The sequence below is a fragment of the Phaethon aethereus genome (genome assembly GCF_964289735.1).
Source record: "Phaethon aethereus genome assembly, chromosome: 3".
Lineage (NCBI taxonomy): Eukaryota > Metazoa > Chordata > Aves > Phaethontiformes > Phaethontidae > Phaethon > Phaethon aethereus.
This window is the reverse complement of record NC_138576.1, coordinates 58290-81217: the sequence shown is the minus strand read 5'-3', so window position 1 is coordinate 81217 and position 22928 is coordinate 58290. Positions and strand designations below refer to the sequence as shown.

The 22928-nt window shown below is 45.9% G+C and overlaps 1 protein-coding gene across 1 annotated transcript; it reads right to left on the bottom strand.

Moving 5' to 3' along the window:
* Positions 1–1493: 1493 nt before the first annotated feature.
* ZNF512 (zinc finger protein 512) lies at positions 1494–22691 on the bottom strand (the record flags this gene model as incomplete). The annotated part of the gene is made up of 14 exons (XM_081998110.1): positions 1494–1793; positions 2253–2351; positions 2836–2898; positions 4201–4302; positions 4944–5138; positions 5765–5932; positions 7923–8021; positions 9307–9393; positions 9775–9899; positions 11151–11234; positions 16977–17066; positions 18197–18405; positions 19707–19765; positions 22668–22691. The coding sequence occupies 14 exons, from the start codon at positions 22689–22691 to the stop codon at positions 1494–1496; spliced, it is 1704 nt and encodes a 567-aa protein (XP_081854236.1).
* Positions 22692–22928: the final 237 nt, after the last annotated feature.

The following is a 22928-nucleotide window of genomic DNA, read 5'->3' as shown; positions in this document are numbered from 1 at the left end:
TAGGTACAAGCCTGCCTGTTCATGAGGCACTGCAGTGGCTTCCCTGGGAATTTCAGCACCAGCAACTTTCGTAGACAGTGAAAATTCACGAGGAGGTAACATGAAGCCGGATGCCTATTTTGTTGCCTGCAAAACTGCAAGAAAAATGTCAAATTTTGCAACTTCCTGGTACAGTGGGTCTTTGGATAAACAGAAATTCTGGAGAACCCATTCTCTGAAAGACAGAGTAAGACTGCCTGTGGTGCTGCTTCCTACTAGCTTCTATGACGTCTGCTGCATTTACGGAGCACAGGAAGATAATCCCTATGATCCAGAGTTCATGCCAACACATGACTTAAAATAATGAACCCTCTTCTTTTAACCTTTTCCACACAGGGAAGCCACTGCTAATATACCTCATTCACACAAAGGAAGCAGCACTGAAAATAAACAGGTGATATAAGACAATGAAGGTAGCATGTACAGTGCAGAAAAAAAGGTCACTACGGGAGCGTAGGCATGACAAAGAATAACACACTGGCAAGGCAGTTCAATGGAATCTCGGTTTCACCATGAACAAGACTGCTATTGTAGGTATGCACTGTCTTGCTGTAAGTTTGTTTCCCAGGTGAGTCTGAAAAACGCAGTCTTCAGAGGGCCCACAAAGACCATCTTATTACATTAGTTACTGGGGGTCTCTGAAAGGCCAGTGAATCTCCAAAAGGTTGGAAAGTATTTCTTCCTCACTGGACTGGAAGACCCTCTACCTACCTTCAACACCCAGTGCTACAGAATACAGATGCTGGGGAATACTGGGTTCTTGATGAGGGTAATAATGATGTCCCATCACTTCCAAGCAGACCAGAGCACATGTGCTACTGTCTGGTGCTGAGCCTAAACATCAGCGTATGAAGTAGAGACAGTGCCTTGTGCAACAGGCTGGAGCACACACTAGGAAGGTATTTGCTCTTCTGTGGCAGCCTTGCTGACAATAGACGGGACAGTTACAGGGCAAGCTAAAGCCTTTGTATTCTGCACAGCGCTGCTTAGTTTGTGTGCATACTGTGCAAGAAAGGATTTCCCCCGCCTTAAAGAGACCCAAACACTGTACTGGTCAGTCCCTTATAGGGAGAACTGCTAAAAAAGAACCCTGATCTCACCCATCAGCGGAAGATGACAAAACAGACAGGTGCTGTACTGGGAACCACTAAACAAGCAACTAATGTGACCCAAACAGACTGTAACCAGAGCAGGAACTACACTGGGTACGCTGCTAGTGCCACTGTCCAAAGGAACTACACCAGGAGAGGCAGCCTCTGTACCACAGCTTTGGTTTGAAGTCTCTCACAACTGACCAGAGGCAACAGTTTCAAAATCAAGGTCACTGAGTAGAATGGAGTCACAGTCCCAAAGACATTTGGTTGCTTAGATTGGTGCTGTGGGTTATGAGCCTGACAGAAGTGGGACTTGTAACTGAAAAGCTTTAGGATTACTCCTTCTCTCCTCCTAGGGATTTACTTCCGGCCTCGCTTGCGGCTGGTTTTTGGAAATTCGGCTCTCTGTGCAACTTGGGGCTCCCCCTCCTCACTACTTGCACTCTCATTGTCCACCCGCTGTGGACGACCTCTCTTACTTCTCCTCATTTTTTCTACTCCAGCAGTGGGGAGCTTCTTGGCAGCGAGGGTCCCAGTTCTCTTCTTTTTGCCCCGGGTCAAAGGACGTTTCTTCCGTTGCTTCCTCTGCTCTTCTCTTTGGCGGATTTTCATTAGCTTCTCAAAGCTTTTGGTGGTAGTTGTGTTCACATCAAACCAGTCCTGGAGGGTTCAGAATGCAACAGGTTGGTACTGACGGTGGAATGGGGCTTATAATAAAGCTGCCTTGTGGGACCAGGGTTTCCTAAAATGTGAGATCTGGAAAGGCACCTGCCTAACAAAGCTCTGTTCTTCAATGGTCCTCCTCAGGTGTCACTCTCTCTCAGAGGATTCAGATTTGATTTGGCAATTGCCTGGCTAAAGGCACGGGAAATGCTGAAAAGCTGAACTGAGCAGCAGCAGCTTGGGACAAGGCATGAGACGTGACATCACCCTTGCTGCCCAGACCAACGCGTAAGACCAGCTATGTTTAAGCAAATCTAAGGCCACTTGAGTCCGGGACCCTGTTCCCAGCAGCAAGGAAAAAAGAAAACAGGGCAAGCATCCAGCATTTCCTTCCCAAGACACCCTCCCCACCTTTAACAACCTAGGGTTTCAGGATTTCCATCCTGCCTGCCTTACCTCAGCATGCACAGAGTTGATGTGATACTTGACCCCACTCTCTGAAATGAACTCCTTCTCACACAGAAGACACTTGTATTTACCAGCCACAAAGTCTCCCTGGCACCAAAACAAAAAAATCCATCAGCAATTGCTTCCTTGAAGGCTGATACACCTGTACATTGTATTTGAATCTTGCTCATATATAACCCAGCAGTAAGAAGTAGAAACTCTTATTCATACAAGACAATGCTTTAGCTACAGGAGCACTCACATTATTGACAAGTTATGCCCACAAAACATAGGGCTGCTCTGTAAGATGTTACAAGGTCTCCAACACTGTACCTGGAAAAAATGCTCTTGTAGCTGTGAATCCACAGCAAGGACTGCAGTTTCACTGAAGTGCGTGCCATTAAGATGCTTCCTCCTTGCCTTAAGAAGCGTGTGCAATGGGCAACCCCATTAGCACATAGGGAAGCACTCAAATTGTTAGGAACTCAGATTAGCAGATGGCAGGACAACAGCTTGAATAAGGAGATATCTGAGGGACAGGGACAGTCAGGCTATTGCTATAAAAGAGAGTGAGTACAGGAAGGCTACCAACCAAGGTACATGTGCCAAGGTGAGATTTGAGTCCCGAGACACTGCCGTATACAGATTCACAACCCTGAAACAGTAAAAGAAGTACATATCAGCAACACTCTAGTAAGAAATCACTTCCTCCTGCACAAGAAAGTCTTATTCTCTGGAAGACAATTCCAAAAGTGACAAGAAAGGTAAAGGAAGGGAGATACCGAGTCCTAGAAAGCAGAAAACTTCTGGTAAAAAGACCACTGAAAGAGACTTAAGCTTTCAGTAAGTTAACTATTTCCAGGTTCTGAGCACTTTAGACATAATAGACTCCTGTCACAGTTACATTCACCCTCTATCAAAAGCCTCAGTAAAATCATAGAGTGTGCATTTTGCCTGAAGTGCAGCGGAAATTAGTTTCAAACAAAGCACAGGGGCAAGTACGGGACACTTCCACCGCTCCTGCCCTGCTCGTGTATCTAGTGGCACAGAGCAGCAGTGCTACATCGGACATTAACCGTCTCCGCTAAAGGGCAGCTTTACAGGCCTACCCCATGTGGAGCTTCAGGCATCGCTCTTGGGATACTAGACCAGGCTCAGCCAACAGCCCAGACCCTGAAACAGGAGGCAGGTGCAAGACATGCTTCTGGGTTACTGGGCAGTGAAACAGGAGAGCTGCTTTCTGGGGACAGCTCCATATATAACATGATGTTGCAACTCTTACACTTGGAAATGAAGCAAGCGTGAAAATAGGGGGAGAGTGCTGGGGGTGGTGTGGGGCAAAGGGAAGGCATTGTCTCAGACAGAAGCCACCACTGACCCTCGGCTCTCCAGCAGTGAGGGTCAGCTGTGCCACATCTACCATAGTTTCCACCAGTGGGGCCACTTCTCACTGGATTTGACTGGTGACTGCTGTGTGGGATTGTGAGAAACTAAGTGCATGTGCATAAGCATCCCTAGACCAGGACGACAGTGCTGTAGCCTATTTCCAGCTTTCAAAAGAAAACTTAAGTGCTGTGCCAAAGTCCCTCTACTCTTACATTTCCATCTCTATTCCTCCCTTCTATAATTAGATTCAGTATATCTGCTAGACAGGCAGGGGCTTGTCATTTTTCCACTTCTCAAACCTACAAATGGACCAGCTCCCAGCTGGATGTGAAAGCTGGATCAGTCTGACACCAAGTTACTGACTCTGAAGTGGGCAAACACACCCCCAGAGGGATCATCCCTTGGGCAACAGTCCAAACAGGGTCTTGGTTATACTAACCAATCGCACTGAGATGGAGCAGGATTTGTCTCCCACAGAGAGACAAACTGCAGTTTCAAGGTTGTGGAAAGCTGTTGTCTCATACAAACCTGAAATCTGTCCCCTTTCAGACTTCAGAAATACAAAGATTACCTGATTTGGGCAGTGGACTCTTCGGTACATCTTTATCTCCGTTTTCCATTTGCACAGCACATCTTGACTAAATGTGGGCAGTCCAGGACGAGTATATTTCAGCTGAGATAAAGAGATGGAACTGAAAGCTGGAAGGAATGTTGGCTACACATAGTGCCAAGTATGTCCCTTTCTCTCCCAGGTTGTGAGACAGAAGTGCTGTTTCTTCTCCTACTCTAACAGCCACATTCCCGATAACATAACTGAATCTGGAAAACCCCCACAATACCAGAATCCAAAACTTCCCATAACTTTGACTACAACAATTCCTCTAAATGTACTTACCTCATTAAAATCATAAATCATCCTTTTCCCTTGGGTTTCCCTTACAGCCTAAAAGATGCTCCTGGAAACTCTGAAGCCTGAAAAACTACGAAATATCACTGCATGGCAGCAGTGATCTGCAGCCTATGACCGGTGAGAAACATACTGCCTGTAACTGCCTTTGTTGCTTTACAGCAATAGGACCTGAACGTCATTACAGCCTGCCTGGATAAAATACTTATCCCACAGCGATTGCTACTGTAGCAATACTGCAATCTAAGACCAGAGAGAGAAAAACCTGATCCCTCCCACAAGATACTACTTCAATGCTGCTTTCCATGGGCCACTAAACACTGGCAGCACTGCGAAGATGCCAGCGCAAGACTCATTTGATGCGAAGACAGACTCAAACCCAACATAGCATTTTGAAGACCTTGTACCTTCCGGTCATCTGGAATCAAGTCCTGCAGAACTTTTCTCTTGGGCCACTCTTTGGCCAGCTCTTCTCCAGCTAGCTCATGGAGATAGTAGATTGCCACCTTTGCAGATCTCCTCTGAACTCTGCCTGTGTTATTTGGCTCCCGTTTTATTTCCTTCAGGCTCTCTGTTCTTCTCTCCTCATGGAGGAAAGTGACCTGCAATGAAGGCCAAAAAAGGTGAGCCTCCTTCACTAGTTCCTGTTTCAGTTACACTAAATACTGTGGAAAAATGTTCTGCCAAGTCCCTCACAAAAACGCTGCAGCAGCTGTGGTTCACTGTCACAGACATGGGACAGAAGTGCATCCCACTAGCAAGACAGACCCCCAGATCTTCTCAGGGCGGGTCACAGAAGTAAGGCTCAAGCAGAGAGTTTCATGCAGCCACTGGTCTTGAAAGAATGTCAAATCATTCACTGTAAAACCCTCATGGACAGCAAGCGTAGTACTGCCTGTTCTGCTCCAGTGTTGGGTCTTTTAAGAGCAAAGAAAAGCATCTCACAAGTTATACATGTTACCATCATTCTTCCATGGAGCAAAAGTCAGGCTGGGGAAAGTTTACTGCTGCCATGGTGATTTACTATTAAAAACTTCACCCTAGTCACAGAAGGGCTACAGCTGCTGCTAGAAGGAAAGTATCAAGGACAAAATACTCCAGAGAGACAGAAAAATGCAAAGATTTGCTATCCCTAATTACCCACACAAGTAGCAGACAAAAGCCTACATGTGTCTCAAGTCTGAATGGCTGAAGTATCACCACACTATCTACGGCAACTTGCACTTACCGGCCCATGCTTAGATCGGAGATGGTAGACAAGTCCTGCCTTTGATTTGTATGCTTTTCCACAGTGATGGCACTTCATAGCCATTTTCTCCAGCTCAGAAGCAGCCTTCCCACATTTTTTAACATGATATAGGTATCCCATTATGCTAGTGAAGCTGCCTGTACAGCCCTGTCAATGCAGAAGAAAAATGCACAGAAGAAAAACGCTCTCCAAGTGATCACAAGATCACAAGTGTTTAGAATCCACAGTTTGCTGACCAAAGTACTGTCACTTTTCCTGCCAGACCAGAGACGATCAGGTAGTAAACTTTAATGTTAGTCTATTCAGACAGACAAAATCTGTGACAAAGAATTGGCTGCAACTGGGAGAAATCGTTTCTTAGAACTTCTTCATAGGTAGTGGGCAATACAAAATTTCGATATATGGAATGAAGAAGGAAGAAGTTAAATGAGGATGCACAAAACAGAAAGATTTTCAGATAGAAATGGAGGAGTCGGGCAGAAAAAGAGGAAGGTTTCTTACTTAGTTGGTTGGTCAAACTGTCTAGAACACAGCAATATTAGGGTGATGGTAAATAAAACTTTCAGATATTCCTAGGATACAGCTATTGTCTCATGCTGCAGCAGAGGACAACAAAAACTCCAATGGTTCCTATGGATGTCACTTACTAGAATACCTCCTAACCCTGAATCCAGTGATCAACTTGACACTGAGCTTGGAAACAGGACAAATCAAACACGCATCAGCAAATGTTTAATGTTCTTACATGTATCTAGCTGCCCTCCATCCCCTTCTCTTCCTGTGGCTCATCTCAATATTTTCAAAAACCACAAACAAACTCACACAGTTAATTATGCATAAAACATCTTCCCAGATATCACAAACAACTAAGCAAAGAGCAGAAGCACACATTAATAAAATACTTTTGGTGCACACAAGAAACAATCCAGTGTCCTCTCAATCCCCCTTGATGACACCAACACATCACATACTCAAAGAGCTCTAGGTGATCCTGCTTGAGCACAGGGGCTGAACTAGATGACCTCAGAAGTTCCCTTCCAGCCTTAACAACTGTGTAATTCTGTAAACAGTTTATAATACTGTTACAAGGTAAAATGGTTATCCTTTAACTTCTTCCTCCCTAACATCTTCCATTGAATGCATTTATAAAGTCACACCTTTGCTGAATCTACATTTACACATCCAGTTTAAGGGACCCATTTAAAAAAAATGATAATAAAAATAAAACCTTCACTTCAATTACCCTAGTTATCCTCTCTAAAAGAGTTCGAATGGGGATCAGACAGTAACCAAAGGTGAACCCCTTTCTAGTGTAAGCAAGAGTCACCACAAGTCACCTAACAAGTCATGTGTGAAGCCCACAACGTGCACTTGTAGCCCAGGCGGCCAACTGCATCCTGGGCTGCCCCCAAAGCTGCGTGGCCAGCAGGGCGAGGCAGGGGATTCTGCCCCTCTGCCCCGCTCTGGGGAGACCCCCCTGCAGTGCTGTGTCCAGCTCTGGAGCCCTCGGCACAGGAGAGACATGGACCTGCTGGAGCGGGGCCAGAGGAAGCTCCAGCAATGCTCCGAGGGCTGGAACAGCTCTGCTGGGAGGACAGGCTGGGAGAGCTGGGGGGGCTCAGCCTGGAGCAGAGAAGGCTCCGGGGAGACCTTAGCGCAGCTGCCAGGGCTTGGAGGGGCTGAGGAGAAAGATGGGGACAGACTGTTCAGCAGGGCCTGTAGTGACAGGACAAGGGGTGACGGTTTTAAACTAAAAGATGGGAGACTCAGACTGGATATAAGAAGAAATTTTTGGCAACGAGGGTGGTGAAGCCCTGGCCCAGGTTGCCCAGAGAGGTGGTGGATGCCCCATCCCTGGAAAAACCCCAGGTCAGGCTGGATGGGGCTCTGAGCAACCTGCTCTGGGTGAAGATGTCCCTGCTCACTGCAGGGGTGGGACTAGATGGCCTTTAAAGGCCCCTTCCAACCCAAACTATTCTACGATTCTATGATTCTCTGTTTCAAAAGCACAGCTAGGTTCTTGAAACAAATCAAGCTTTGGCCAGCACCAAAGCATACCCAGCAGAACTCTCATAATATTTTACGTTCATGTATGCACTGCTGTTTAATTCAGGATACTTAGCACAATGCAGCTTACCTCCCTTGTACACTTTAGTTTTCCCATACGCTTCAAAACCTTCCGAAGGCGATCTCGCTCAAGTTGCTCATCCAATTCTCCTCCCTCCTTCACGACTGGCTAAAGCACAGCAGAAAGGTGAAAGAAAAACACAGGATGGTCAGCATTTACAGTTCTTTTCATAGGGAATTTGCTACTCAATACACTACTGAAGGAAAGCTTCTAAAATAATTAAATCTTTGCAACTTATAATTTTACAGAAGTGTATCTAATACAATGATGACTGTCTATATCCCAGAACAATTGAATTATCTTTAAAAGGAGTAAACCACCTGAAAACCACTCTGCAGATAAGAGTTTTACCATTTAGATAGCTATCTATGAATGAAACCTTGATAAAAAATGGTCCCAAGCTGTAGCTGCTGGGAAGGACAAGGGTATGTATTTCCGTAATTCCCCTTCTGCCTGTGGAAAGTACTTACTCGTCTCTGTCATGTACCTTTAGCATTTACTGGTCCTACCATTTCCACTTAGCCTAACTAAAGCTAAGCAGACTAACTGCCTTTAATAGTTATTCATCTATGCTAAACTAGAGCTCAAGTTCTCCTCTATTCTCTCTCTGATGGTATGTTATTTCCTCCACTACCTTATAACAGGTTGCCCAGAGAGGCGGTGGATGCCCCATCCCTGGAAACACCCCAGTTCAGGTTGGATGGGGCTCTGAGCAACCTGCTCTGGTTGAAGATGTCCCTGCTCACTGCAGGGGAAGTTGGACTAGATGGCCTTGAAAGGTCCCTTCCAACCCAAACTATTCTATGATTCTATGATAATAATATTACACTCAGACTGAATAAAAAGTTAGAACTGAGTGACAGACCTATTCCTCATAGCCAGAACATGTTCCCTAGCCTTTTTCACTTACTAGTACAGCTGTAGGTTCAGAAAGCACAGTACTGGGAACTACATAAAAAATAACAGTAACGGATTGGCTAAACCTTACCCAAACTTCTGAATGACCTTTCCAAAAGTTCTAATTCTTCACAACTACAACAGGAGACATTGCCTGGATGTAGAAAAAATCCTACTTTCTAGCAAAGGACTGAAAATTGCAGCCTAATGAACAATCTTTTTTCTTCTGATTGAGAATGCCTTTTATGTGTGACACATAACCAGCCTAAACAGAAGTTCATCCCCTGTTTCTAAGGTGTAGGATACCTACCATCTCTGATTAACGTTCTACTGTTTTTTCAGATGTCAAATCTCACAGGAAAAATAATAGGTAGACAAGATTTGAGCAGCTACCACATTTGAAAAAATACACCATGTTCTGTTTCTGTGTGCACCAGGGAAGGAACAGAAGACTGTCTTGCCTGTAGGATTTTTAGATGCACAGAAGTTGTGTTACCTGATTGTTATGGTCTGCCATGACATGGTATTTCATCCCTCCTAAAGACTTCAGCTGCTTCCCACAGTGATGACATGTGAACATTTCCTAAAAATAAACATGGGCATGGTGCATGTAACTGTAAATTAACCAAAGCAATGGGAAACTTTGGGGGAAAGGAGCAGGAGAGCAGAACATTTTATTTGGGCCTGGTAACTGCCCATTAAGAACAGAAGAGATTTTATGGAGCCTAAAATTTAGGGGAACAATGAAATAGCTACACCTTTGTTCACTACTCCAAACCTCCAGCAAAACACTAAGCAAGAAGCACCAAGCGCAGCCTCTCACAGATGTGTAAAGGACTCTTGCTTAGAGACATGATGATGAGATGAAACTGGGTTTAAATGCAACACAAAACAGTATAAAGGCATTTCTATCAGTTAGCTGAAAAGGAGTAAAGAAAACATTGCTCATCTCTGGTGTTCTTACCTGCCTGCAATTTACCATATGTTTCTTCAGTCCTTCTACAGTCTTTCTCACCACAGCCCGGCATGTTGGACAGGTAACTCGGCCTTTGTCCTGAATTTCCAAAGACCATCGCTCTTCCATACTACCTGTCAAAACAAAGAGTTTGCAATAGAACTGCAATCACAGTATCTTTTTTTCCCTTTGATGTGCACAATGCATCCTAGAAGGAAACAGGTCCTCGTGTCCAGCCACACTTCAAAAGGCTTAGCTTGTTTGCAGCTTTAAATGTGTCATGTTACAAGGCACACATCAGTCCTTTTGGGAGATCATTTTATAAAAGCTCTTAATCCTACCATCCCCTTGCGAGGAGTGTTCTTCCACTTGTTCAGTAGAGATTTATCCTTCGTTCATTTTTATTACACAATTACTTCAACATGCAGAGTAAGCTTTTCATTCGGCAAAAGAGTTTTCACAAAAAAAGTAGTCACATATGTGAGTGAATAGCTTCACACAAAGGCCATGGTTCAGTTCTACTAACCAAATCTTTAGAACTTCACTTATGTTAGCCAGCAGTTTTGGTGCTGAAAGTGAACAGAGCTGCACCACCAAGCCAAGTTACTCAACAGCCAGGGAAAAGCACCCTGTGTGGCATTGTTTCCAGTTCCTGGCCTCTTTCTGAAATGCCAAAAAAGTGTTGGCATAATCCACAGGGATTATAAGTTACTGAAATGGGTTCTGTGAAGAAAGTGGCTTAGCAGCCATCTGCCTGAATTCTCATCATAAAAAGATCTAAAGGCTTTCCTCTTTGCCCAGTAATAATAGGCAAGGGTTGTCCCTCCCCAGGTGGCTGGGGGAAAAGTCTGTGAATCAAACAGCACTTGGCAGAAAACTGGGGTATTTAATGAGTGCTGTGAGCTACACATACCAAGTCATTCCACTTACTGAGTCAAGGCTAATGTTGTTTTTCTAGGATGGACTGCTTGGGTCTCTGGCTAACAGGTTACCAGAACAGGTGATCTGGCAGCAACAGCTACAGAGTTTTTCCTGCAAACGTATGCTGCTGAGTAAAAAAGTAAAAATATTTTTATGAGTTTTATAGTGAAATGATTTTAACAGGCTTTTTCTCAGTTCAAAAAGTGATTCCCCCTTCACTGTTCCATTATGCAGTGGTAAAACCACGTGGAACTGCACTATCAGGCAGTATGCAGTCCCTCCAATCTTGCTCTGCAGTACTGACACAGTGCCAAAAGGACAGCAGCCAACTCTTGTCAACAGTGAAGTGAACAACAAAACGGAAACACCAGAAATACAGCTGTCACTCAGATTCAAATCCTAGAATGAAATTTACCTTTTAGCTGCTTTATAAACAATTCTGAGCAACTGCTTCTTCTTCTTACCTATGCCATAGGTTGCTGGTTCTTTCTGAACACAGTGGCCTTTTGTTTTGGAGTTTTGTTGTGTTCCAGCTTGCTGTTTTTTTCCTGTTATAACACAAACAAGAATGACCAGAAGACTTAATCCTGCAGGCCTTGTTACAAAAAAGCAGACATTTTTTTGCTAGGAGGCTGCTATTTAGTCTGCTGTCTCAAAGCTACTCATTTAGAAATGTTCATTTTTTTTTAAAAAAGGATTTTCAAGATTTTGTTCCCTACTCCTTTTCAAAATCCACAGATATTTACAGCTGCAGGCGTTAGTCCCATCCAGGTATCTGTATCATACACAAAGCTCAGAGAATAGGAACTCTTCACACTGAAATATCCTCTGTTCACAGTATGGCTGAGCCAATCTAATGACTTGTTGACAACCAAATGGGCAGTCCCATTCCTCTACTCCTTCCTGTTTCCTTTAGACTAAACAACTCTTATTGCTTCAGTATTTTCTCATGGGTTATGCTTTTTGCTCTCTTCTCTTCCCTGTTCTCTTCAGTTGGTCCACACATTTCCTGAACTGCAGTGCCCACTGCTGGAAACAGCACTCCAAGTGTGACCCTGCATTAGAGCAAAAGAATTACTTCACATGTCTGAAAGTCTACATTCCTGCTCAGACACCTCAGTGTAACATCTGCCTTTTTAAAAACCATTTTGACACTGTTGGTCCCTATTCAGCTTTTGATGAGTTATAAATCTCAAATCCTTTTCTGAAGAACTGACACCTAGGAGGTTTCTTTGTCTTTCAGCTGTGCTAATATTTCTTCCTAACAAAAGTATCTTTAATTTTACAGATTATATTCCATTCTCTTTTTAAACTGTTTCTCTAACATCAAGACCACTTTCCATTTCAGGCTTTTCTCCAACACACTTGCCATGTCTTTCAGCTTCGTGCTGTCTACATACTTCCAAGTCCTTGGTGACAAAAACAGTAATTAGAATTGAACTTAGCACAGATCGTGAACCATCATTTTATACTTTTTTCTATTTCACAGAAATCACAGAAACATTAAGGTTGTAAGGGACCTCCTGAAATCACCTAGTCCAATCCCTGTGTTCAAGCAGGGTCAGCTACAGTAGGTTGCTGAAGAAAGTATCCAGTCAAATTTTGAGTAACTACTGATGGAGACTCCACAACCCCTCTGGGCAACCTGTGCCAGGGTTTGGCGACCCTCATAGTAAAAAAGTGTACCCTTGTCTTCAGACAGAATTTTCTGCGTTTTAATTTGTGCCCGTTGCCTCTTGTCCTGTCAGTAAGCACTACAGAGAAGACTCTGGCTCCCTTTTCTTCATTCCCTCCCATCAAGAATTTATACACATTTGATAAGATTCCCCCTGAGCCTTCTCTTCTCCAGACTGAAGAGCTGCAGCTCTCTCAGCCGGTCCTCAGAGGATTCCAGTCCCTCAATCATCTTTGGAACCCTATACTGGGGAGCCCAGAACTGGACACAGTACTCCCGATGTGGCCCCATCAGTGCTGAGCAGAAAGGAAGGATCACCTCCCTCGACCTGCTGGCAATGTTCTTCCTAATGTAGCCCAGAATGCTGTTGGCTCTGCCTTTGCCACAAGAGTGTGTTGCTGGCTCATGGTCAGCTTGCTGTCATCTAGGACCCCAAGGACCCTCTCTCCACTTTCAGAAAGTTAGCCCCCAGCATATGCTGGTACATGGGGTTATTCCTGCCCAGCTGCAGGACTTCACATTTCTCCTTGATGAACCTCTCTGCTTAATTCCCCAGCTTGTCCTGGTCCCTGTGAATGGCAGCACGCCCATCTGGTGTACCACCACTCCTCTCAGTTTTGTATCATCTGTGAACCTGCTAAGGGTGCACACCGTCCCGTTGTCCATTAATTTCCATTAATGAAAATGTTAAAGTTCTGGCCCCGGTATTTACCCCTGGAGTACACCACTAGTGATGCGCCTCCAACTAGACTTTGTGCTGTTGATCACAACCCTCTGCGCCTGCATGTTCAGCTGGTTTTCAATCCACTGCACTGTTTATCTAACCTGTACTTTGTCAGCTTGTCTATGCGGATGTTGTGGGAAACAGCACCAAAAGCTTTACTAAAGTTGAGGTGAACAACATCCACTGCTCTCCCCTTGTCCACCAAGCTAGTGACCTCATTGTAGAACACTATCAGGTTGATTAAGCATGATTTGCCCTTCATGAATCATGCTGACTACTCCCAATCACCACCTTGTCCTTCATGTGTTTGGAAATGTTTTCCAGGAGGATTCTCTCCATCACCTTCCCAGGGACTGAGGTGAGGCTGACTGGCCTGTAGTTTCCCAGATCTTCCTTCTTTCTGTCCTTGAAGATAGGAGTGATATTTGCTCTCTTCCAGTCTTCAGGAACCTTTCCCAGTCGCCACGACCTTTCAAAGATAATCAAGAGTGGCCTCATAATGACATCAGCCAGCTCTCTCAGCACTCAGTACAACCTGTCAGGCCTCACAGGACTTAGGTATGTCCAATTTCTTTAAGTGCTCTAACCTCGTCCTCCGTCACTGACTGTAGGCTTCTGACCTGGGTCTGGCTGAGGTGGAGTTAATTTTCCCCATAGCAGCCCTCAGTGCTGTGCTTTGTATGGGCAGCTAGAACGGTGTTGGCAACAGCTCAGTGTTTTGGCTGCTGCTGAGCAGTGCTCGCACAGCATCAAGACTGTCTCTCCAACATTCCCCCTGGCCCCAGTAGGCTGGGGGTGGGCAAGATCTTGGGAGGGGACACAGCCAGGACAGCTGATCCAAACTGGCCGAAAGGATATTCCATACCATATGACATCAGCTCAGCAATAAAAGCTAAGAGAAATGCTGCGGGGGGGGGCATTTGTTCTTCAATGTTTGCCTTCTGGAGCAACCGGTATGCATACTGAAACCCTGCTTCCTGGGAAGTGGCTGGACATCATCTGCTGATGGGAAGCAGAGAATAAATCTTTTGTTTTCCTTTGCTTCCGCATGTGGCCTTAGCTTTTTGCTTATTAAACTGCCTTTATCTTGACCCACTTATTTGGTTATTTTTTCCATCTTAATTTCTCTTCCCTGTCCTGCTGAGGAGGGGAGTGATAGAGCTGGCTTAGTGGCATCTAGTCAAGGTCAACCCACCACAGTCCTTTTTGGCACCCAATGTGGAGCATGAGGAATTTGAGATAAGGATAGTAATTGAGAGAGGTAACAGGCAAATCATGGACTGAAGAATGTCAGAGAACAGAATGATCATGGGGAATTTCAGTTGTTATACTTGTGGTGAAGGGACGAGGCGTGGATTGTGTGTGTGAATTGTCCGCTTTCATTCAGTGTTGTGATGATGTTATTTTGATTTTGGTGTGGGGCATTCTTTTTTGTTGATCTAAGCGGAGTTTGTGAAGATTGTTAAGACTGTGTGATGAATGTGGATTTTAATGATAATTCTTAAATATGTGATTCACAGAGGTGAGGGGTGGAATGTATTGGGGTTTGCATGGCAAGGTTTTGGCAGCCGGGGGGCTGCAGAGGTGGCTTCTGTGAGTAGCTTCTAGAAGCTTCCCCTGTGCCCAATAGAGCCAATGCCAGCAGGCTCCAAGATGGACCCGCCACTGGCCAAGGCCAAGCTCATCAGCGACAATGGTAGTGCCTCTGTGATAACATATTTAAGAAAGGGGAAAAACACCAGCACGAAGTAATTGCAGCCAGAGAGAGGAGTGAGAATATGTGAGAGAAACAGCTCTGCAGACACTCGGGTCAGCACAGGAGGGGCAGGCGGGCTCCAGGCACCAGAGCAGAGATTCCCCGGCAGCCCCTGGGGAAGCTCACGGGGAGGCCGGCTGTGCGCCTGCGGCCATGGAGCTCCATGGGGGAGCAGATGTCCACCCGCACCCGGGGAGGGCCCCATGCCAGAGCAGGGGGATGCCCGAAGGAGGCCGTGACCCTGTGGGCAGCCCATGCTGGGGCCGGCTCCTGGCAGGGCCTGTGGCCCCGTGGGGAGAGAGAGGAGCCCCGGCTGGAGCAGGTTTGCTGGCAGGACCTGGGACCCCATGGGGGGACCCAGGCTGGAGCAGCCTGTTCCTGAAGGACGGCACCCATGGGGGGACCCGGGACGGAGCAGCCTGTTCCTGAAGGACGGCACCTGTGGGGGGCCCAGGCTGGAGCAGCCTGTTCCTGAAGGACGGCAGCCGTGGGGGGACCCGGGACGGAGCAGCCTGTTCCTGAAGGACGGCCCCTGTGGGGGGACCCAGACTGGAGCAGCCTGTTCCTGAAGGACGGCCCCTGTGGGGGGATCCAGGCTGGAGTAGCCTGTTCCTGAAGGACGGCACCCGTGGGAGGGCCCAGGCTGGAGCAGCCTGTTCCTGAAGGACGGCACCCATGGGGGGACCCGGGACGGAGCAGCCTGTTCCTGAAGGACGGCACCCGTGAGGGGACCTGGGACGGAGCAGCCTGTTTCTGAAGGATGGCACCCGTGGGGGGACCCAGGACAGAGCAGCCTATTCCTGAAGGATGGCACCCGTGGGGGGCCCAGGCTGGAGCAGCCTCTTCCTGAAAGATGGCACCTGTGGGGGAACCCGGGCTGGAGCAGTTCATGAAGAATTGCTGCCTGTGGGAAAGACTCATGTTGGAAAAGTCCGTGGAAGACTGTCTCCTGTGGCAGGCACCCCACACTGGAGCAGGGCAGGAGTGTGAGGAGTCCTCCCCCTGAGAAGGAAGGAGTGGCAGAAACATATGATGAACTGACCATAACCCCCATTCCCCATCTCCCTGTGCCAGCTGGGAGGAGGAGGCTTGAGGAAATCGGAAATGAAGTTGAATCCAGGAAGAAGGGAGGGGTGGAGGGAAGGTGTTTAAAGATTTCCTTTTAGTTCTCAGTTGAGTCTGTTGTGCCTGTGACGGTAACTGCTGAATGATCTCTCCCTGTCCTTATCTCGATCCAGAAGCTTCTCATTATACTTTCTTTCCCCTGTCCAGCTAAGAAGGGGAGTGATAGAGCGGCTTTGGTGGGCACCTGGCGTCCAGCCAAGGTCAACTCACCACAGCTTCCTTGCTCCAGACTTTCCCTTTGGTCTCAGGCATCTGGGATTCCTGAAGGATTCCTTTAACTGATACAGACTGAGGCACAGGAAGCACTGAGTACCTCAGCCTTTCCACGGCATTTGTTGCCGGTTCCGCTGCCCTGTTCAGCAGTGTACTCATGCTTTCCTAGTCCTCCCTTTCCTGTTCGTGTTGCCTTTCACACCCCTTCCCAGATTCAACTCCACGTTGGCTTTGGCTTTCATAACCTCATCCTTGCAAGACTGGACAGCACATGTTTACTTCTCCTGTGTCACTTGCTCATACTTTCACGACTTGTATGCTTTCTTTTGCACCTAACCACTGATTAACAACCCTTCGAAGGCATGAAAGACCTATGAAATCAAGCATTTCTCCACTTCACCTCTGCAGTAAAAGAAAATTAAAGTGGCTGCATTTGATTTCTCCTTAACAAACCCATATTACTGTTATCACCTTGTCATTAATCTTGCGATGTTTACAAGTAATTTGTCTGATTAGTTAGTCCAGAATCTTTTGGGAAACAGAAATGAAGTAGACCAGCCTATACTTCCCCTACTTCCTTTCCTCCCTCCTCCCTCTCTTCATTGGACTTTAAGAAACACTGAAATTAGAACAATCATTTCCCACTGTAAAACAGAAACTAGTCACCAGTCTCCTTATAACAAAATACCCAGAATCAGAAATAGAGTTGGAAGACAGCAGAGGATAGCATTTGGACAGAGAGGAAGTCTGAAGTACCTGGAGGCTTGTAAGTAGGAATTACAAGTTATTTGTATTACCCGAAATCTTCTGCCTCTTCTTGGGAGAGTCTTTAAGATCTTCACCTTCTCCTTGCTCAGATTTCCTCTTGCCTTTCAATAGTACTTCTCCTGTTTATAAGTAAGAACAGAAATGCTTCAGTCTCATTATTCAGTCTGGATAACAGCTTTGAGTCTGCTGCTGCTCAGCTTATCCTTGTATTCAACACTTCAAAAAAAAAAAAAAAAGTAGTTTTTGTAAGGCAGCTGGACACCAGTGAGCTAGACACAGCCTTTTGACTAAGTAACATTTAGGCACTCCACAGCCTGCAGTCCTCCAACACAGAAGATATGGAAGAAACAGTGCCACAGCATGGTCTGGAAAATAATACTCCTCAGGAAAAGAGCCAAAAGGTTATGTCATAAAAAGCTCATCTGCACACACACAAAAAGGAGCATAGAGAAACAATGGCAGGTGGGAAAACCCAAATAGTATCCTACCTCCCCTCACTATTTCCAGACTTATCAAAGGTTTATCTCCATGAACACAGAGAAGTTCAGAAGCACATGGCAGGCAGGGGAACAAATGACGAACTCAAAGAAACAGACACCTTCCTCCTAGGTCTGTCTCAGGAGACCCACCAGAATACAGATGTGGACTTAAGAGATAAGAAGAAAGTGCATTAAAGAAGAGTGAAGTTTTGTCTTTCCGCCACATGAGAAGTTTGGAAAATAGCTCCTAAGCCAGGAAATCTGAATGTTCCTACAACAACATAAGGATCAAACCACTCCAAATCAGAAAATCATAAGTGACAGAAGGGAGAAAATAAAACAAATAAAAACATCCTTAAAAAACCAATAATAATCTACCAACCACAAAAGCCATGTCTGATCCAGAATACTGCTGAACGGTCCCCTTTTCTACATCTTTAGTGTTGTTTGTTCAATTTTTAAAGCTCTCAAAGCATATTCCTGATATGATTGGCAGAACCCTTATACATATCTCTTCTATAGATAAAACTGACTTCAGTCACAGAATCATTAATTTTAATAGACAAGTCACTCAAAAGGAACTGCTAACATCAGAGAATTTTAGCTATGTTTCTGCAGCGGAGGAAGTTTATTTCTCCTAATACATGGACAGCATTACCAAGCTCATAATTTGTGGCTAAACTGATGCATGTCTTCCAGAAGTCATCTAATCTCTCATAAAAGAACCAGAGAGAAAAACAGGTTTGCATTGAGCCAAGAGTGATGAGTACCTTTTCTTTCTGAAGATTTGTTAATGCTGTTTTTTATTCCTCTCATTTCCAACCAGTAAGCAGGCCTGCGAATGGTCCGCTTGCTTCTGGACTCTGCACTTCCGTTCACTTGACTCTTCGGTGAGGCAGAAGAAATGTTGCTGACTGTCTCATCATAGTTACTGTTCAGTCCTAGGACAGTAGTTTCCACCGCCTCAAATTGCTTAGACCTGGAAAACATGAACTTGAAATCCTATGCATATATATGCATACGTACACACACAACCACAATAACTTGACATACAACATACCTTTCATCTTCCCAAGTACTCTAAAAATTAATCTCACAGTTCATTGAATCTCCTGAGTTTTGTGAACCGAGAAGTGCCAGCAAGATAAAAGATCCTAAATGTTATTTTTCAGTACATCTTTTAGAGAATGTTAGAAAGCTATTTGAGAGAAACAAGAAAAAACTATCCATCCTACTTCAAACACTCAAGTCAAGAAGTAGGCACAAGTTAATCTCGGTTTTAAAATATACATTTATCCTTAAGCAATCAATGTGGAATATAAAGAATTCTTCTGTAGCCCATCATTACAAAAGAGACCTTTTCCATCCCACAAAGGGCAAGATCTCCTTCAGTATGTATTCCCAGAGTCAGAGCTGACACTACACAATTAGTTCTAAGAATTTTAACCAACAAGGCTTTCAGCAATGAAGACAGCCTTATAGTATATCCTACAAATCACACTACATTAAGACTAATTTAGACTAGCCAGCAGCACTGATTTTTCTTCCTAGACATCAGAGGCAACTTTGCTTCACTATTCTCAAATATTTCGCACAGCCCTGAAATGCCTGCACATTTACATCACTGTACATGACAGCAAAATGATTAGGCGTCAAGAAACATAGAGTATCTATTCTCTGGGCAAATACTGTTAATGTAAGAGGAAAGACAGAAAACAGAAACACTTTTCAACATAGCCCATTACTACCACAATTCACAAACTGAAATAAGTAGATCGCTTGAATGATGACTGCGATGGCCATCCCAGCAATACTCTCCCAACACCCTGAGCTGTGGAGCTCACATGTTTTAACACATCAGTTCAGAAATTAATAAGTGGGGGGCACTGTTTGTACCAGATCAGATCAGTATATACTATGTTTAAGGAGTTACTGCAGAAGGATGGGGAGAGCAATTCTCAAATTAAAACCTTTCAGCTGCAATGACAGTCAAAATACAGATCTTGGAACACCATTTGGTTTTGAACATACAATATATATCTTCCCAGTGTTAAAATCCTTTTAAAAACAAATGAAAGCTAATATCCCTTCAAGTGTCAGAAAAGCACTTTTCCTGCAAACAAATAACAAAAGTCAGTTGAGACTCTCGTCACACAAACCAAAATCATTGCAGCTCTTAAAATTCAGAACATTACGTAAAGACGAGATATGGTTTTCCAATAGGAATCTCTCAGCTTTGTTCTTGCCCTCAGTCAAACTAAACAAGGAACATTCACATACTTTTTGTTTCCCAGAGACCTCTTGACCTTCTGTTGTCTGTGATGTCCAGGCCTGGTGTCCTAACAAAGTAAAACAATTTACATTAGCAGCATAATTTTTCTTTCTTTGTGTTTCACGTTTCAGTTAAATACAATCACCTGCACTTTGAAAAGGAAACCACTGCTTTCTGCAACAAGGAAGTTGCAACAACCATTTCAACTCCACCTGAATTAGATCTGGAATAAGGATGACCCCCTCTACACTCCCCATATGAAAGCAAATCATTCCCCTCGCATTGGGGCACGATGGAGTATTCTTTGTCTCCAATTCATTCAGTGGTACCTGCTCTTTCTGCCTAGACTTTATCAGATGATGACAAATATTTTAGGTCCTAACTTACTATTTTTTACATACTACTTACTTTTTCCTTAATGAAATAATTCTTGCATTTACCATGCCAACATTGTTGTCTCTAGTCTCTTTCACATCATCTTTTCATTTTTTATTTCATTTTGTCATACTCCATCAGCTGCCCCTATGTTCACTTTATCCACATCACAGAATCCTTCTTATTTAACAAAAATCTTTTGCCAATTATTGCTTGTTGCTTCTTACACTCCTATTAAGACACCAGATACCATTGACATTCCCAAATCAGTATAAACAACTCATTTGCTGTACATTGTTCCTGGTGTGTGGACAATCATTTATCACCTTCTTCCAAGTACTAATACTGACTCAATGTCATTCTTCATTGGGAAACCCCGCACAAAAACCTTGGTTATACAAACTAGAAAACAAAAAACATTGCCCAGTAGAAGCATATGAAATACCAAAACTGTAACCTAGGAACAGAGGTAGTATTTTGCCACATACAGGAACTGGATATGAAACTGGGACAAAAGAAAGATTATGGATAAATTACCTATTTTCTTTATAGAAAAACATAATGCACATTATCAACTGGACCATGCTATGAAGTGTTTAGTTATTAGAAATAAATGCTAGACATTATCTGGAGAAAACAGCTAACAGGGATACGACAGAATTTGAAGAAGGCATAAAAATGTGGTGACTTGTCAGGAGGAGATGCTGAGAAACTTCAGGTGCTGTATCAAGACTAGGGAAGAGGCAGCTTCAAGGCAAATAAAATTCACCACAAAAAAAATGCACTGGAAGAAAATTAATTTCAATCTGTCTTCTTGCCTTGTAATTTATGCACAGGAACAACCAGTAGTTCACTCTTCCCAGGACAGTCAATGAGAGATGCCGTAAACACCGGGTAAGAAATTCAGTAGCGGGCGCTGACATCAACTAGACGAATTCTTAAACTGTGACTATGGAGTGTCAGACTGCCCTTGGGCCTCCAGCCCCAGCGTCTCCTCTCATGGAAAGGTTAGGGAAGCAGCAGGAGAGACATTCACAACTGCTTGTATCCATGACTTCACAATCATATCTTGTCATTTTTGGAAGAAAGTCAATTGAATGTTTGTGTTTGTATTACTTGGACACAGTTTACACGCATCCAGTAGTGCAAACAGGGGTCCTTGGGAAACCCCTACACCAGAAACATGGAGGAACCTCACTGAGGAGCAGCCAGAAAAAAAATCAGGCCTGTGAAGTTGTAACAATAAAAAAGAACAAACAAGCAGGCAGAGTCTGCTGCAATGAACTCGTCTAATCTACCATTAGAAGAACCTAGATGACTGACAAACATGGCACGTTTTAAGCTTTTTTTTTTTTTTAACTTTAACATTTTGCATAAAAGTGAAGATTAGTCACAGTTAAGGATCTGCAATACAAAAAAAGGAAAGTACAGATGATCTGTCTAGCCTTCCTTTCTGGGAAGTTGATAGCAGCCATTATGAAGGAAACATCTAGAGAAACTGGTGTTTAAGTTTTGAACGTTTTTTATTTACACAGTGTACTTCCCACTTAGAAAACTGAGACCTAAAGTATGTGGGAATGCCCAAGGGCTGGACATATGGAAAACAAAAAAGCCAACTTCCTTGCACAGGACAGAAAGAGAGAAAGAGCAGCCTAAATCCTGAAAAGATGAATAAACTTCATCTGCAAGTGGGCCATTTCTGCCTCCCTTGGCCTGTGGGACACTCCCGTGTCCTGGAACACGGCTTGCTGCTAGCGACTGGCTGCTCCACAACAACGCGTCCAGAAAGGTGGCGTTTAAGCACAGAATCTCCCACCGAGGTCAGGAGACCGATGTAGTAACCGCGAGTGTGCCAGTCCTACAGCCACGAGGCAGCGGTGTCCGTGGAAGCACCCGTCCTCTGGCAGTCCTGCGCTGCCATGACTGTCCCGACCCCCAAGGGAAAACCCCGGGACCCGGGGCCAGCGTGACGGCCCAGCACCCTTTGGGGAACTCCCCGTTTCGGTCCCACGTTGCCGTTTGCGCCTGCGTACTTCACGGACCACGGCCTCCCGCAACGAAGGGCTTTCGGATAAAACACAAGACCGGCACCGGGAGAAGGCAGCGCCTGCTCCGGATCCCTCCTGGGCCTTCAGCCGAGCAGAGCGGGGCCCGCCGCTCCCCGCGCTCGGCATCAGCAGACGGCCAGGCGGTCAAACGGAAAGCAGGCGTTACCGCCGTCGCCGGCGGCTCTCCGGCAGCCCGGAGCGGGTCCCGCTCGCCGCCCCCTGGGGGACAGGGCCCTGCCGACTGGCGACGGCACACGGGCCGGGACCGCTCATCGAGCCAAGGCCGCGCCGCCCGCGCAACTCAGCACCGGGCCGGGCCCCCTCTCCTTCCAGTCCGAAGCCCAGCGAGACCCTCGGGGCGAAGCAAAGTCCCACCGCGGCCACTCCGGTGGCGCCGGCCCGCTCCCGCCATCCCGACGGGGGAACCCATCTCGCGACAGCTTCCGGCCTCGTGCGCCTCCCCCGCCCGCCCGCGGACCACAGCCCGGCCGCGCGCCCCCGGGGCAGAAGCCGGCAGCACCGGCGGCCAGGACCCCCAGCACTCACCGAGCCGCCGCCGCTACCCCGCATGGTGCCGCCGCCGCCACGTCAGCACGTGCCCCGCCCGCTCGCGCACGACCGCGAAGTCCCGCCCGCCCGCTTCCGGCCGCCTCCTCACGGTGGCAGCCCGCCCCGAGCCCTGCGAGGCGGTGCCGTCGGCCGCCCGCGGGCCCCGACCGGGCCGTCCGGCGCGGGGTAGGCTGCGCGAGCCCGTGGCGCGTACCCGACGACGACGGCGGCAGTGCGACAGCCGGGTCAGTCGCGCGT